The 13,987-nt window shown below is 39.4% G+C and overlaps 1 protein-coding gene across 1 annotated transcript in view; it reads right to left on the minus strand.

The window, feature by feature from the left end:
- FBXL13 (F-box and leucine rich repeat protein 13) overlaps positions 1 to 13,987 on the minus strand; it is a 214,514-nt gene that overhangs the window by 170,527 nt on the left and 30,000 nt on the right. Inside the window, exon 7 of the mRNA XM_025291068.3 lies at positions 13,155 to 13,319. Within this exon, the coding sequence (XP_025146853.2) occupies positions 13,155 to 13,319 (165 nt within the window). The remainder of the gene's footprint in view (positions 1 to 13,154; positions 13,320 to 13,987) is intronic.

Genomic DNA, 13,987 nt, shown 5'->3' on the forward strand with positions numbered 1-13,987 from the left:
ACAACTAAACACATATATAATGGCTCTTAATTATTGTTTTTTGTTTCATGTTTATTTTACTCATATGTATATATATTATGGGGCTTCCCAGGTGGCACCAGTGGTAAAGAACCCACCTGCCTGCACAGGAGACGTAAGAGACGCAGGTTCCATCCCTGGGTTGGGAAGACCCCCTGGAGGAGGGCATGGCAACACACTCCAGTATTCTTGCCTGAAGAATCCCATGGACAGAGGAGCCTAGCAGGCTACAGTCCATAAGGTTGCAGAGTCGGACACAACTAAAGCGACTTGGCATGCATACATATTATAAATTATTATTTTACATATATAAGAATAGCACATTCATATAGATATACATGTATGTGTGTAAATATATATATATATATATATATACATTCTTTTTACTTAGAATTCTCTAAGAGGAAAAACCAGAGTGATATAGAGGCTATAATTTGAGCCAAGTAGTCAGGAAAAATAAGTGCTGGTCTTAGTTTCATAGCTGTCTGGCTTTAAGAATGTCATTTAATTTCTTAGATCCTCAGCTGTCCCTCCTGAAAAGGTAAAATCTCAGTATAAAAATCTGTTCTTTTCTAGATCATGCTATGGTTTGACTATTCTGGCAGACTCTATAAATCTGTCCCCAAAGGACTCAATATCATTCCAGACAGAGGCAGGGTGGGTATTGGAATAGAAGGAGGGACAGGAAGCCTGATCATTACCCATGACATGATGTCACAAAGCAATATTTAAAATGCAGAAACTGGCAATGATTTTCATTGTCCTCAGCAACATCCCCAATAATTTTACATGTTTCCCATATCCTGATAGAAGTGAATCCAAATGTCAATTAATTCAACGTAAGTTCTTCTCTGTAAGTTTAGTTTTGTTGGGGTGATGAGCAAGGGCTAGGAGGGTTGAAACTACCAACGGTCATATCGCTAGTGAGTAGCTGGACTTTTAATCACTATATTATCAAACTAAAAGACTTCTTATGAGAAAACATGCAAGCTCATATCTCCATCATAACTGCTGAAGTTTCCATGTACAAGTTTCTGTTAAGGCCTGGATCACATTAAAAAATGGTTTATTGGCTCCTGGGTTCTGTGGTTCTTTATTAGTTGGCATTTTTAGTTTCTCTGAACTGGAAGGAAAGCTATAACAAAGAGACATCGCTTTGCCAACAAAGGTCCATATAGTCAAAGCTATTGTTTCTCCAGTAGTCATGTACGGATATGAGAGTTGGACCATAAAGAAGGCTGAGTGCCAAAGAATTGATGCTTTTGAATTGTGGTGCTGGAGAAGACTCCTGATAGTCCCTTGGGCTTCAAAGAGATCAAACCAGTCAACCCTAAAGGAAATCTATCCTGAGTATTCTTTGGAATGACTGATGCTGAAGCTGAAGCTCCATTACTTTGGCCACCTAATACAAAGAGCTGACTCACTGGAAAAGATCCTGATGCTGGGAAAGATTGAAAGCAACAGGAAAAGAGGATGGCAGAGGAAGAGATGGTTAGATAGCATTATCGTCTCAATGGATATGAATCTGAGCAAACTATTAGAGATAGTGAAGGAGAGAGAAGACTGAAGGGCTGCAGCCCATGATGTCACGAAGAGTCGGACATGAATTAATGACTGAACAACAACAACAGAACTGGAAGGTGGAAGTGGCTCCTTTGCAGCCTCTACATTTCTTGTTTCTTATTTGTTGTAATTGTTGTTTTGCTTTTCACTAAAACCAACACATTTTTTTTCTGACAAAGAGGAATGCCCTTTTAAATACTGACTGATGAATGGCAGTTTAGATCCACCTTCAATGAGACTGACTACCTGTTATCTCACCCAAGCCCCCACTCACAGTTCCACAGCAGTCTTGCAGTTAGATGTGGCTTAGTGGCAAAGTTCTAATCTAAGACACATCACTGGAAGTCTTGACTGTGAAGTCTTAGGGAAACTTTGGCTTTCCTAATAATCGAAGATAGACAACCTATTGCCTTCTACTACTGTGATTTTCCCCCTTCTTCTGGGCTGGTAAGTGAATATGAGGTTGAAAGAGGAGAAGCCATATTGCAACCATGAGACAATAACCAAGAGGATACTAAGGGCTGTGAAGTGAAGAAATAGAAGAATTCCATTTTTATTGGCATTGTGGAGAAGCAGCCCTAAATGGCCTTCTTCTGTTATAGGGAAAAAACAAGTCCTTGTTTCTTTAAGCCCCACCAACAGTCATGTTTTCCTGTATTGGTAGGTGAAGACAGTATGATCTGATACCTTCGAGAATGACTAGACCCAGAGTATTGTGCCTAAAATAGCTACTTTGAAGCACAGTGAACTGTTTGCATCCAGTCAGCTTCTGAAACTAAGGACTTAAATGTTCTTATGCTCTCTGTAAGTCACCTATATGGAGGCCCATAAAAAGAAAGGTACTGTGTTCTTGAGGCCTAAAGATAGTTCAGAACCTTATCCTTTTCCTCTTCTGTTTCCATCAGCACTAGATTTTTTTTAATTATTGAAAACTTACTTTTTATGTCTAACCATCAATAATTGTTGACTGTCACAAGCACAAGAAATAGCCTGAGGAAAACTGTGGTCCTCTTATTCTAGATCTGTACTACCTTTTTAACCTTGAATTGGAGCAGCATAGTCTAATTCCTTAAATGACATATTCATTCACTTGATTAAATATTTTAAAATACTCCGTATGCTTGTAAATCAGAGAATATAATATGAATAAGACATACTCCTAGACATCCAGGAATAATTTCATCTGTGTGTACCAATGAGTGCCTTGACTAACAGGCAACAAAACTATGTTGAGAAACTGCCTTGTGTTTGAAGTTAATTATGCCACTTTCTGTCAACTACTCCTCATGGAATCAAAACTGACGTTAACAATGGCCTGAAAATAGCTTGCATCACTACCTATGGCAGAATTTAAAGAAAGGTATCTGATATGAATATTCTATATTATATGCAGAAAATGCCATTAGAACAGAAAAGGAAGCAAAGATGGGTATGGATGGCACATTTGAAAAGACAGTACAAAGATTAGGAAAACAGAATTGAGGAAAGGGGCCAGGAAGTAAGCTAAGGCAGTTCCTACCTAGTGGCATATAGTTATTGAGTGAAGAAGGATGGAAAGTGAAGGTGAAGGACAGTGAAGTAGGGTATTTAGCATGAAAAATTGAACAGTGGTAACAGTCTGTTCAGGGTGCCATAGCAAAATACAATAAATTAGGTGGCTTAAACAACAAAAGTGTATTTCTCATAGTTCTGGACGGTGGGAAGTCCAAGATCAAGTGTCTGTCCAATTTGGCTCCTGGTGGGAGCTCTCTCTTCTCTGCCTTCTTGCTGTGTACTCACAAAGCAGATAGAAAGCTCTGGTGTCTGCCCCTTTTTATACAGGCAACTACCCTATTGGGTTAGGATCCCAACTATATGCCCTCATTTAAGCCTAATCATCTCTTCACAGGCCCTGTCTCCAAATACAGTCACATTGGAAGTGAGGGCTTCATCATAGGAATAGGGAGGAGTGGGGGATACAAACATTTAGTCCATAAATAAGAGCTTAAAAAGTTTCTGTAAGAAATGGAAGGAAGAGACCCATGGAAGGATACATGGGCACTGTTTGGAGCAACTGAAGTTAAATACCACCCAGGTTCAGAAAGCCATGATAGCCCAGGCTTTCTGCATGGAAGCATTTATTGGTTGCTTGTGAGAAAAAGAGTGCCAGGCAGGCTCACTAAGTCAAGGAAATAGATGATGGGGTTCAAAGATGTTGAGGTTGCTGGAATTTATTGGCAAAGTGCTGGAAAAGTGGAAGTTACACAGAAAAGAGGGCTCAAAATGTCTGCATAAGGATCCTTGCCTCTTTGACTGCATTTTAAACAGTGTGTCTGTGCAGGGGACAGGCCTTGAAACTGAACAAGAAAACCACTCCTGGGGACAAAGCATCTACTGGGAATCTGCAAACAGTACAACTCTAGTTCATATGGACTGGGAAATTTACAAATCGAGACAAATCAGAGTAGAGACATGTCACAGAATACTTAGGGCATTCAATAAAGATCCAGGAAGGTCACTTGATAAGCATAAGGATAAACTAGCATAGAAATATGTTATTCTAGTCTTTCCTTAACAAAGCTTAAGTATAAGCTGAGAAAAGATGAAGCCTGTCTTCAAGTAAATTAACTAACTGCAAAACCCAAGTTAATGCTTCTTAAAGAAAACAGGCACTCATCAATGTAACTTACTAAACATCCAGCATATAATAATTTAAAAATTACAATATCTTTAAAGAAGAAGGAAAATCTGACAAAACACAAAACCAAGAGAAAAATTTAGAACGTAAACACATAGAGAAATTACAGGGATAATACAACTGGTAATCAAATTCTTCAAAACAGCTATTCTGAAAATGCTCAAGGTTTTCAAAGAAAAATAAAAGAGAAAGTGGAAAAATGTTTTAATGAACCAAATAACTTCTAGAAATGAATGTAACATCTATAGTGAATAAAATCACTGGAATGGCTTAATAACAGATTATACACGGCCATTTTTTTTTTTACCCTAAACAAGCACTGTTTAATTATTTTGAAGTTAGGCAGTCAACAATAAAAACAAAATTAAAAATCCCTACTATAAAACTAGCCAAATGTCACTGCTGCTACTGCTGCTAAGTCGCTTCAGTCGTGTCCAACTCTGTGTGACCCCATAGATGGCAGCCCACCAGGCTCCGCTGTCCCTGGGATTCTCCAGGCAAGAACACTGAAGTGGGCTGCCATTTCCTTCTCCAATGCATGCATGTCATCTATGGAGTCGCACAGAGTCCATGTGACTGAAGCAACTTAGCCAAATATCACTAATGATCAACAAGTTCCTTGCTCTACATTCTGAGGAAGTTATTGTTTATTTTGGCCATCCTCTCTGTCTCTTTCTGAAAAGTTTCTAAACTCAAGATTGACTGGATGCATTTTCCCCTTTTTAAGGTAGCTGACGGAGAAGGCAATGGCAACCCACTCCAGTACTCTTGCCTGGAAAATGCCATGGACGGAGGAGCCTGGTAGGCTGCAGTCCATGGGGTCGCTAGAGTTGGACACGACTGAGCGACTTCACTTGCAGTTTTCACTTTCATGCACTGGAAAAGGAAATGGCAACCCACTCCAGTGTTCTTGCCTGGAGAATCCCAGGGACTGGGGAGCCTGGTGGGCTGCCAGTCTATGGGGTCGCACAGAGTCGGACACGACTGAAGCGACTTAGCAGCAGCAGTAGCAGCAGCAAGGTAGCTGAAGAAAAAGGAGGTTAACGAAAGCTAGTATGAATTTTAAAACATTCTAAGTTCATCCTACTTCCAAAATTCAGCAGTATGTTGCAGGCCATCTATTATACGAATCATTGGTGCCTTTTTTGGCTAATTTTATGAGTAATTAGAACAATAGACTGGTTCCAAATAGGAAAAGGAGTACATCAAGGCTGTATATTGTCACCCTGCTTATTTAACTTATATGCAAAGTACATCATGAGAAACGCTGGACTGGAAGAAACACAAGCTGGAATCAAGATTGCCGGGAGAAATATCAATAACCTCAGATCTGCAGATGACACCACCCTTATGGCAGAAAGTGAAGAGGAACTCAAAAGCCTCTTGATGAAAGTGAAAGTGGAGAGTGAAAAAGTTGGCTTAAAGCTCAACATTCAGAAAACGAAGATCATGGCATCCGGTCCCATCACTTCATGGGAAATAGGGAAACAGTGGAAACAGTGTCAGACTTTATTTTGGGGGGCTCCAAAATCACTGCAGATGGTGACTGCAGCCATGAAATTAAAAGACGCTTACTCCTTGGAAGGAAAGTTATGACCAACCTAGATAGCATATTCAAAAGCAGAGACATTACTTTGCCAACAAAGGTCCGTCTAGTCAAGGCTATGGTTTTTCCAGTGGTCATGTATGGATGTGAGAGTTGGACTGTGAAGAAGGCTGAGCGCCGAAGAATTGATGCTTTTGAACGGTGGTGTTGGAGAAGACTCTTGAGAGTCCCTTGGACTGCAAGGAGATCCAACCAGTCCATTCTGAAGGAGATCAGCCCTGGGATTTCTTTGGAAGGACTGATGCTAAAGCTGAAACTCCAGTACTTTGGCCACCTCATGTGAAGAGTTGACTCATTGGAAAAGACTCTGATGCTGGGAGGGATTGGGGGCAAGAGGAGAAGGGGACGACAGAGGATGAGATGGCTGGATGGCATCACTGACTCTATGGACGTGAGTCTCAGTGAACTCCGGGAGTTGGTGATGGACAGGGAGGCCTGGCATGCTGCGATTCATGGGGTCACAAAGAGTCGGACACGACTGAGCGACTGATCTGATCTGAAACAAAAGTTAATGACTTTTTAAAAAACAGTTGCATATTTACTGTGCTGAACTTGAAGACATTACAATAAATACTATTCAAAATGAAGCACAAGAAGGAAAAAAAAAGTCTTCAAAAAGGAAAAGGAACTCAATGAAATGTGGGGAAATATTAAGTTGTTTAATGTATGTGTAATTGTAGTCCCAGAAAGAGAAAAACGAATGAAAAATATTTGAAGAAATAATGGCTGAAAACTTTCCAAATTTTCTGAGAAATGTAAACATTTATATCTATGAGTTCAGTAAATTCCAAGAAGGACAAACACAAAGAAAACTACAAGGCATATCAAAATCAACTTGCTGAATATTCAATCATAAAAAGAAAAGTCTTCAAAAGCAACAGAAAGGAAAAAGACACATGCATATAAAAAAAATATTCCACTGACTTCTTATTTAAAACAATGATACAGAAGATAATGAAATGACATCTTTTAAATGGAATGAATGAAAATTTTAAAGGTTGAGAAAATACAAGCTGAGAAAATTAAGCACCAACAGAAATGTGCTTCAAGAAATGTTAAAGGAGGTTCTTCATGCTGAAGAAAAATGGTTCCAGATGAAAACTCATATCTAAACTAGAAGAAAGAACACCACAATCAACCAATCTGTGGAAAAATAGAAAATACTTTTTTCTGTAGCTTTAATTTCTTTAAAAGATCCCTTCCACTACCCTTTCACTTTCTTCTTTCAACGCAGTTCAGTCCTTAAGGCATTAGATTGGTCCAAGTGAAGGAAGCATCTGTGTCAAGGTGAGGGGCCCAGGAGGGCTCTGTTGGCCCAAAGCAAGGCATCAGAACTTGGGGAGTATCCACTCAGTGGAGCAGCCTTCCTTGCACAAGGTTTTGGAGACCAAGACAGGTAAGGAGGGTGTCCCCAAGGAGGAATGGCCCACAGCCATCAGAGCCTCAGTGGAAAAAGGAAGACAAATGAGGAAGCATGGCTCACTGTGGGATGCTGGAGCCCAAGAAGAGGACATCTGCTCAGCACAGACTGAGACAAGCAGAATGAGAAGGGCAGTAGTCCCTGTGGAAGAACAGTGCAGGATACTGGAGTCTGCAAGGAATGAGGAGGAAGTCCTTAGGGAGGGACAGCCATTGTGGGATATAAGAACCTAAACAAGACAAGGAGGGTGAATTAAGGAAGTAAAACTCTGTGTAAGATCCCTGGAGCAAGGGGCATGTGGAGAGCAGCTATGTTGGGAGAGAAGGTTGACATGTGGTGACAGGGCCTATTTAGTATAAGGCAGGCATCCCCAAAGAGGGGCGCCTGTGCACAGAGATTCAGAACCTGAGTAGGGTAAGGGGCCATCTACATAGGAAGGTACTCAGTGCAGGGCGTGTTAGCCCAAACAAAATTAGGAAGGCAACTGCATAGGGGAAAGGGCAACTGGCATAGAATGTCATGGTCCAAGCATATGAGGAGGGCCTCTGAGTGGCAAGGGGTGTCAGAGCCTGAGCAGGATGAGGTATCCACACAGAGGGGACAGTGGCAGCCACATGTGTGACTGCTTACACACAGGGGAGTGATCGGATAAGTAAATACATGAGGAATAATGAGAGTTGGGATTCTCACTGTTGGAGAAGGACATGGCAGATATAGAAAAGGAGAAGACTAGAATGAGTCCTGTGGTGATAAACTGAACTGGAAGTATTCACATGCAGTGTAGGTTTTAAGTACATAGAGATATGTGTATATGGAGGAAATGTGGATGTGTGTGTACCTTCTTACACAATCTCTAGTTCTACCAAGAGTGCATGGGAGAAGCAACACTCCAATGGCAATGAACACAGGTAGTGTTCAAATCTTCATTTCTATGTACAATTCTCCATTCAAAAGGATTCAACGAGTTCTAGATAAATGACCTATCCAGGATGGAGCAGGGAAAATACAAGTGGGGACTGGAACATCATGTTGTGCTATAAAGTAGGGAAGTGCTCAGAGGATGATAGGTACATGCCAACAGGACACAGAAGGCAAATTGTTGTCGTTGTTCAGTCACTAAGTCGTGTCTGAGTCTTTGCAGCACATGGACTGCAGCACACCAAGCTACTCTATCCTTCACTATCTCCTTGAGTTTGCTCAAGCTCATGTCCACGATGAGTTGGTGGTGCGATCCAAACCACTTCATCCTCTGTTGTCCCCTTCTCTTCCTGCCTTCAATCTTTCTAAGCATCAGGGTTTTTTTTTTCAGTGAATCAGCTCTTCGCATCACATGGTCAGAGTATTGGAGCTTCACCTTCAGCATCAGTCCTTTCAATGAATTTTCAGGGTTGATTTCCTTTAGGATTAACTGGTTCGATCTCCTTGCTGTCCAAGGGACTCTCAAGTGTCTTCTCTAGTGCCACAGTTTGAAAGCATCAATTCTTCAGCACTCAGCCTTCTTTATGGTCCAACTCTCACAACCATACATGACTATTGGAAAAACCATAGCTTTGGACCTTTGTTGACAAAAAGATGTCTCTGCTTTTTTAATACATTGTCTATGTGTGTTATAGCTTTTCTTCCAAGGACCAAGCATCTTTTAATTTCATGACTGCAGTCACCATTCACAGTGATTTTGGAGCCCAAGAAAATAAAATTTACCACTGTTTCCATTTTATCCCCATCTACTTGCCATTAAAGGATGGGATTGGATGCCATGATCTTAGTTTCTTGAATGTTGAGTTTTAAGCCATCTTTTTCACTCTTCTCTTTGACCATCATCAAGAGGCTCTTTGTTCCTCTTCTGCCATTAGGGTGGTGTCATCTGCATATCTGCATATTTTCTCCGCGCAATCTTGATTCCAGCTTGTGAGTTATCCACCCTGGCATTTTCCATGACATACTCTGCATATAAGTTAAATAACCAGGGTGACAATATACAGCCTTGACATACTCCTTTCCCAATTTTGAACCATTCTGTTGTTCCATGTCCAGTTCTAACTGTTGCTTCTTGACCTACGTACAGGTTTCTCAGGAAACCAGTAAGATGGTCTGGTATTCCCATCTCTTTAAGAATTTTCCACAGTTTGTTGTGATCCACCCAGTCAAAGGCTTTAGCATAGTCAATGAAGCAGAAGTAAATGTTTTTCGAAATTCCCTTGCTTCTTCTGTGATCCAGCAGATGTTGGCAATTTGATCTCTGGTTCCTCTGCCTTATCTAAATCCAGCTTGTACCCCTGGAAGTTCTCAGTTTATATACTGTTGAAGCCTAGCTTGAAGGATTTTGAGCATTACCTTGCTAGCATGTGAAATGAGTACAGTTGAATGATAGTTTGAACATTCTTGGGCTTCCCTTGTGGCTCAGCTGTAAAGAATCTGCCTGCAATGCGGGTGACCTGGGTTCAATCCCTGGGTTGCGAAGATCTCCTGGAGAAGGTAAAGGCTACTCAATCCAGTATTCTGGCATGGAAAATTCCATGGACTGTATAGTCCATGGGGTCACAAAGAGTTGGACATAGCTAAGCAACTTTCACTTTCACTTTGAGCATTCTTTGGCATTGCCTGTCTTTGGGATTGCAGTGAAAACTGATCTTTTCCAGACCATTGCTAAGTTTTCCAAATTTGCTGGCATACTGAGTGTGGCACTTTAACAGATTCATCTATTAGGATTTGAAATAGCTCAGCTGGAATTGCATTACCTCCACTAGCTTTGTGCCTAGTAGTGCTTCCTAACGCCCACTTGACTTCACACTCCAGGATAACCACCATCGTGGTTAGCCAGGTCATTAAGATTTTTTTTGTACAGATCTGTGTATTTTTGCCACCTCTTCTTAATCTCTTCTGCTTCTGTTAGATTATTGCTGTTTCTGTCCTATATTGTGCACATATTTGCATGAAAAGCTACCTTGGCATCTCTAATTTTCTTGAAGAGATCTTTAGCCTTTCCATTCTATTGTTTTCCTCTATTTTTTTGCACTGTTCACTTCAGAAGGCTTTCTTATCTCTCCTTGCTATTTCTTTGGAACTCTGCATTTAGTTGGGTGTATCTTTGCCTTTAGCTTCTTTTCTTTTCTCAGCTATTTGCAAGGCCTTCTCAGACAACCATTTTGCCTTCTTGCATTTCTTTTTCTCTGGAATCGTTTTGGTCACCACCTCCTGTTCAATGTTATGAACCTCCATCCACAGTTTTTCAGGCACTCTATCAGATCTCATCTCTTGAATCTATTTGTTACTTCTATTATATAAGCATAAAGGATTTGATTTAGGTCATACCTGAATGGCCTAGTGATTTTCCCTACTTTCTTTGCAGTAAGGAGCTCAGGATCTGAGCCACAGTCAGCTCCTGGTCTTATTTTTGCTGACTATATAGGGCTTCTCCATCTTCAGCTGCATATAATCAATCTGATTTTGGTACCAACTATCTGGTGATATCATGCTGTGCTATAAAGTAGGAAAGTGCTCAGAGGATGATAGTTACATGTCAAAGGGACATAGAAGGTAACTTGAAAGGAGTCCTGCTTCTGAATCTGGAAGAATTTGAGCACCAAAAAAAATAGTGATAGTAACAGATTATATCTCATTGAATAAAATAGAAAACCATGAGTCATACAGATATAAATAAACTGAAAGTTTGATAATTGGAATAATCAAACAAACAGGAATGTTTATATAATTGTAAAGTACCTCCCCACAAAATTCATATCCATTTCAAAGAGGGCAGTTGAATAGTGGAGAAGCAGACACCACCTTAAACAAGCAATTACCTGCGAAATCATCAATCCTGGGCAAATCTAAATTCTGTACCATGTAGTGAGAAGAGCACAGCCTAATGTCTGTGGTATTTCTAATAAAAATTCAGAACCTGAATCTATTCTGGAGAAAACAGAACAAGTTAAAATAAGAGATCTTCTACAATAAAATTGGCCTGATCTTCATGTCAAGGGAATGAAAATTAAAGAAAGGCAGACTCAAGGAGACAAACGGCCATGGTAGTCAGCTGTTCTTGTGTGATTCTGGATTGCATTCTTTTGCATTATTGGGACAACTGGGGATACCCAAATTAGATCCAAGGATTTTGATGGCTGACTTCAAGAGGATGCCCTTGTTTATAGTGAAAACTCCAAGAATATTTAGGGGTGATAGATTATCATGACCTTACTCTCAAATTGTTCAGAAAAAAAAGTACATTGTATTGCACTTGCAACCTTCCTGTTTGAGATTGTTAAACATTAAAAATACACATTGGATAAAATATAATTGACTGTTTAAAGGAAAAATAAACTCTAGTGTAGGGCTTATAAATACATAAAAATAAAGTACATGGAAATAATAGCATGAAGCACAGGAAGGGGAAGATGAAAGCATACTCTTGCTAGGTTCTTATATTATATGTAAAGTGATAAAAAATATTTTAAGGCATAATCTGAAATGAATTGAAAATTCAGGTGCTTACAATGTAAATAAACATTAGCAGTCAACATATAGGAGTTCAAAGAAAAACCAGCTACATAATTGTAGGAAGGAGTTTGATATGGCTTGGAAAAATAGCTAAAAATGACATATTAATATGACACAAAAATAAATAATCAGGGCAATAGTAATGGATTTTGTTACATAAAGCTTTAAATTTTCTCTGGTCAGACACCATGGGCAAAACTGAAAGCAAGCATTAAGTGTAGGCATTAAGGGCTTCCCTGGTGGCTCAGATGGTAAAGCATCTGTCTGCAGTAAGGGAGACCTGGCTTCGACCCCTGGATTGGGAAGATCCCTTGGAGGAGGGCATGGCACTCCACTATTCTTGCTTGGAGAATCCCCATGGACGGAGGTGCCTGGCAGGCTACAGTCTGCAGGGGCCTCAAACAGTCTGATCCGACTGAGCGACCAAGCACAGCACATTAAGTGTAGGGGAAAAAATTTCAAATATGTTCCAGACAAAAGGTGAAAACTACCAGTATATAAAGGGTTTTCTTATAAACTGTAAGAAAATTATAGGAATTCCAATTTGAACACAAAGAAGATGTGAACAGGCAATTTATAAAGAAGAAACAGTGGACAAAAATGTCCTCATTCTGACTCTGTGCTATACATAAACTGCGAGATGAAATATAAATACAGGTATACATCTTGTTACCCAAAATAACTTGAGCTCAGTTCTACATTTAGAAAGATGGGCTTAATACATGGGATTTTATAATGTAAATCTGCCATCAACCAGAATAAGGTGACATTTTACAACTCTTCCACCATTTATCAGTAGTCCCACAAAATAGGGATTACATATTTATCAAAATAGGACAGAATATAACCAGTAGTTGGAATTATGGTTTATATTTCAGAGATCAGTTCAATGAGTTATAAGATATAGATACATGATTCTTGTTTTTATGAACTCACAATCTAGGGAAGAAAGATGAGAGGCATGAATATATTTAACTAACTGAAAGTTGCATTATGACAAGCCCCATTTACATTCCAGAGTATAGGTGTAACATTTAAGGTTAAAGGATTAAGGATTAGAGATTAAAAGGTATGCAGTGAAGTATCTAAAATCTGTTGTACCTTAAATGATAACATGTTCTTGAACGAGGAAGGAAAGAAAGACATTTTTTTCATTCTTATTTACTATTTCTTTAATTTCTCCATTTTTGATTATTATAACAATTTACAGCCATCCAAATGGATGACTTCCAAAAACTGAGATAGCCCAAAGGTAGTTGTAAAAAATATTTTTTCTTCAAAATATGGTTTCCATCATTCATACAAGGTTCATAAAACCACTCTTTAAGAAAACATTATCAAAACAACTAGTTAAGACATGAATTCATACGAACCTGTAATATTGCTCTCTTGGGTAACTGTGAAATGTCAAATTCAGGAATCCCACCTACAAGAAAGCCTTCAGACATAAATTGTTCAGGAAAAAAGTATTCTTCTTTAGAACTTGTTTTGAATTTTAACTTGGAGAATTTTTGTAATTGAAGTTCATGCTTTAGCATCTGCCATGAAAATAATTTACAGATTCCATGGAATTGTTGTAAGGACTAAATGAGATGATACATATAAAGCACAATGCTTGATACAATGATAGCACCAATTAAACATTATTATCATCATTGTCATTATATAAATTATCATTGTCCAGAGCATATGTAATAGTCTCTGAACCACCAAAGCATTATAGATCATTTCCACTGGCTGTCATACAATACTGGCATAGGCAGCACCTTGAAGATGTGGTCCAGCCTTCTCTTGTGGAAATGAGAAAGCTGAAACCCACAGAGTCAAGGTTCTGGTAATGACAGGACTGATACCTGGAGCATGGAAGGGTAAGGGTTACCCTGGAGCTGTAAGAGGCGAGTCAGGGGACTTTTTCTCTGATCCAGTGGTTAGGACTCCACCCTCTCACTATCAAGAGCCCGGGTTTAAGGTCCCTGGCTGAGGAACCTAAGATGCTAGAAACTGTGTGGCATGGCCAAAAATGAAAAAAAAAAAAATTCTATATATATATATATATATATAAATGTTTTTCTTAAAAAAAAGTTAGAATTTGGAGAATTGCCTGATGTGTCATTACAGTAAATCCCCATTTTTACTTTCAATACATTCATTAAAAGCACATAATCAAAGAAAAAACACTAAAGGGTAAATAAGTGTTGTACCCATA

This window comes from Bubalus bubalis, chromosome 8 (genome assembly GCF_019923935.1).
Source record: "Bubalus bubalis isolate 160015118507 breed Murrah chromosome 8, NDDB_SH_1, whole genome shotgun sequence".
Lineage (NCBI taxonomy): Eukaryota > Metazoa > Chordata > Mammalia > Artiodactyla > Bovidae > Bubalus > Bubalus bubalis.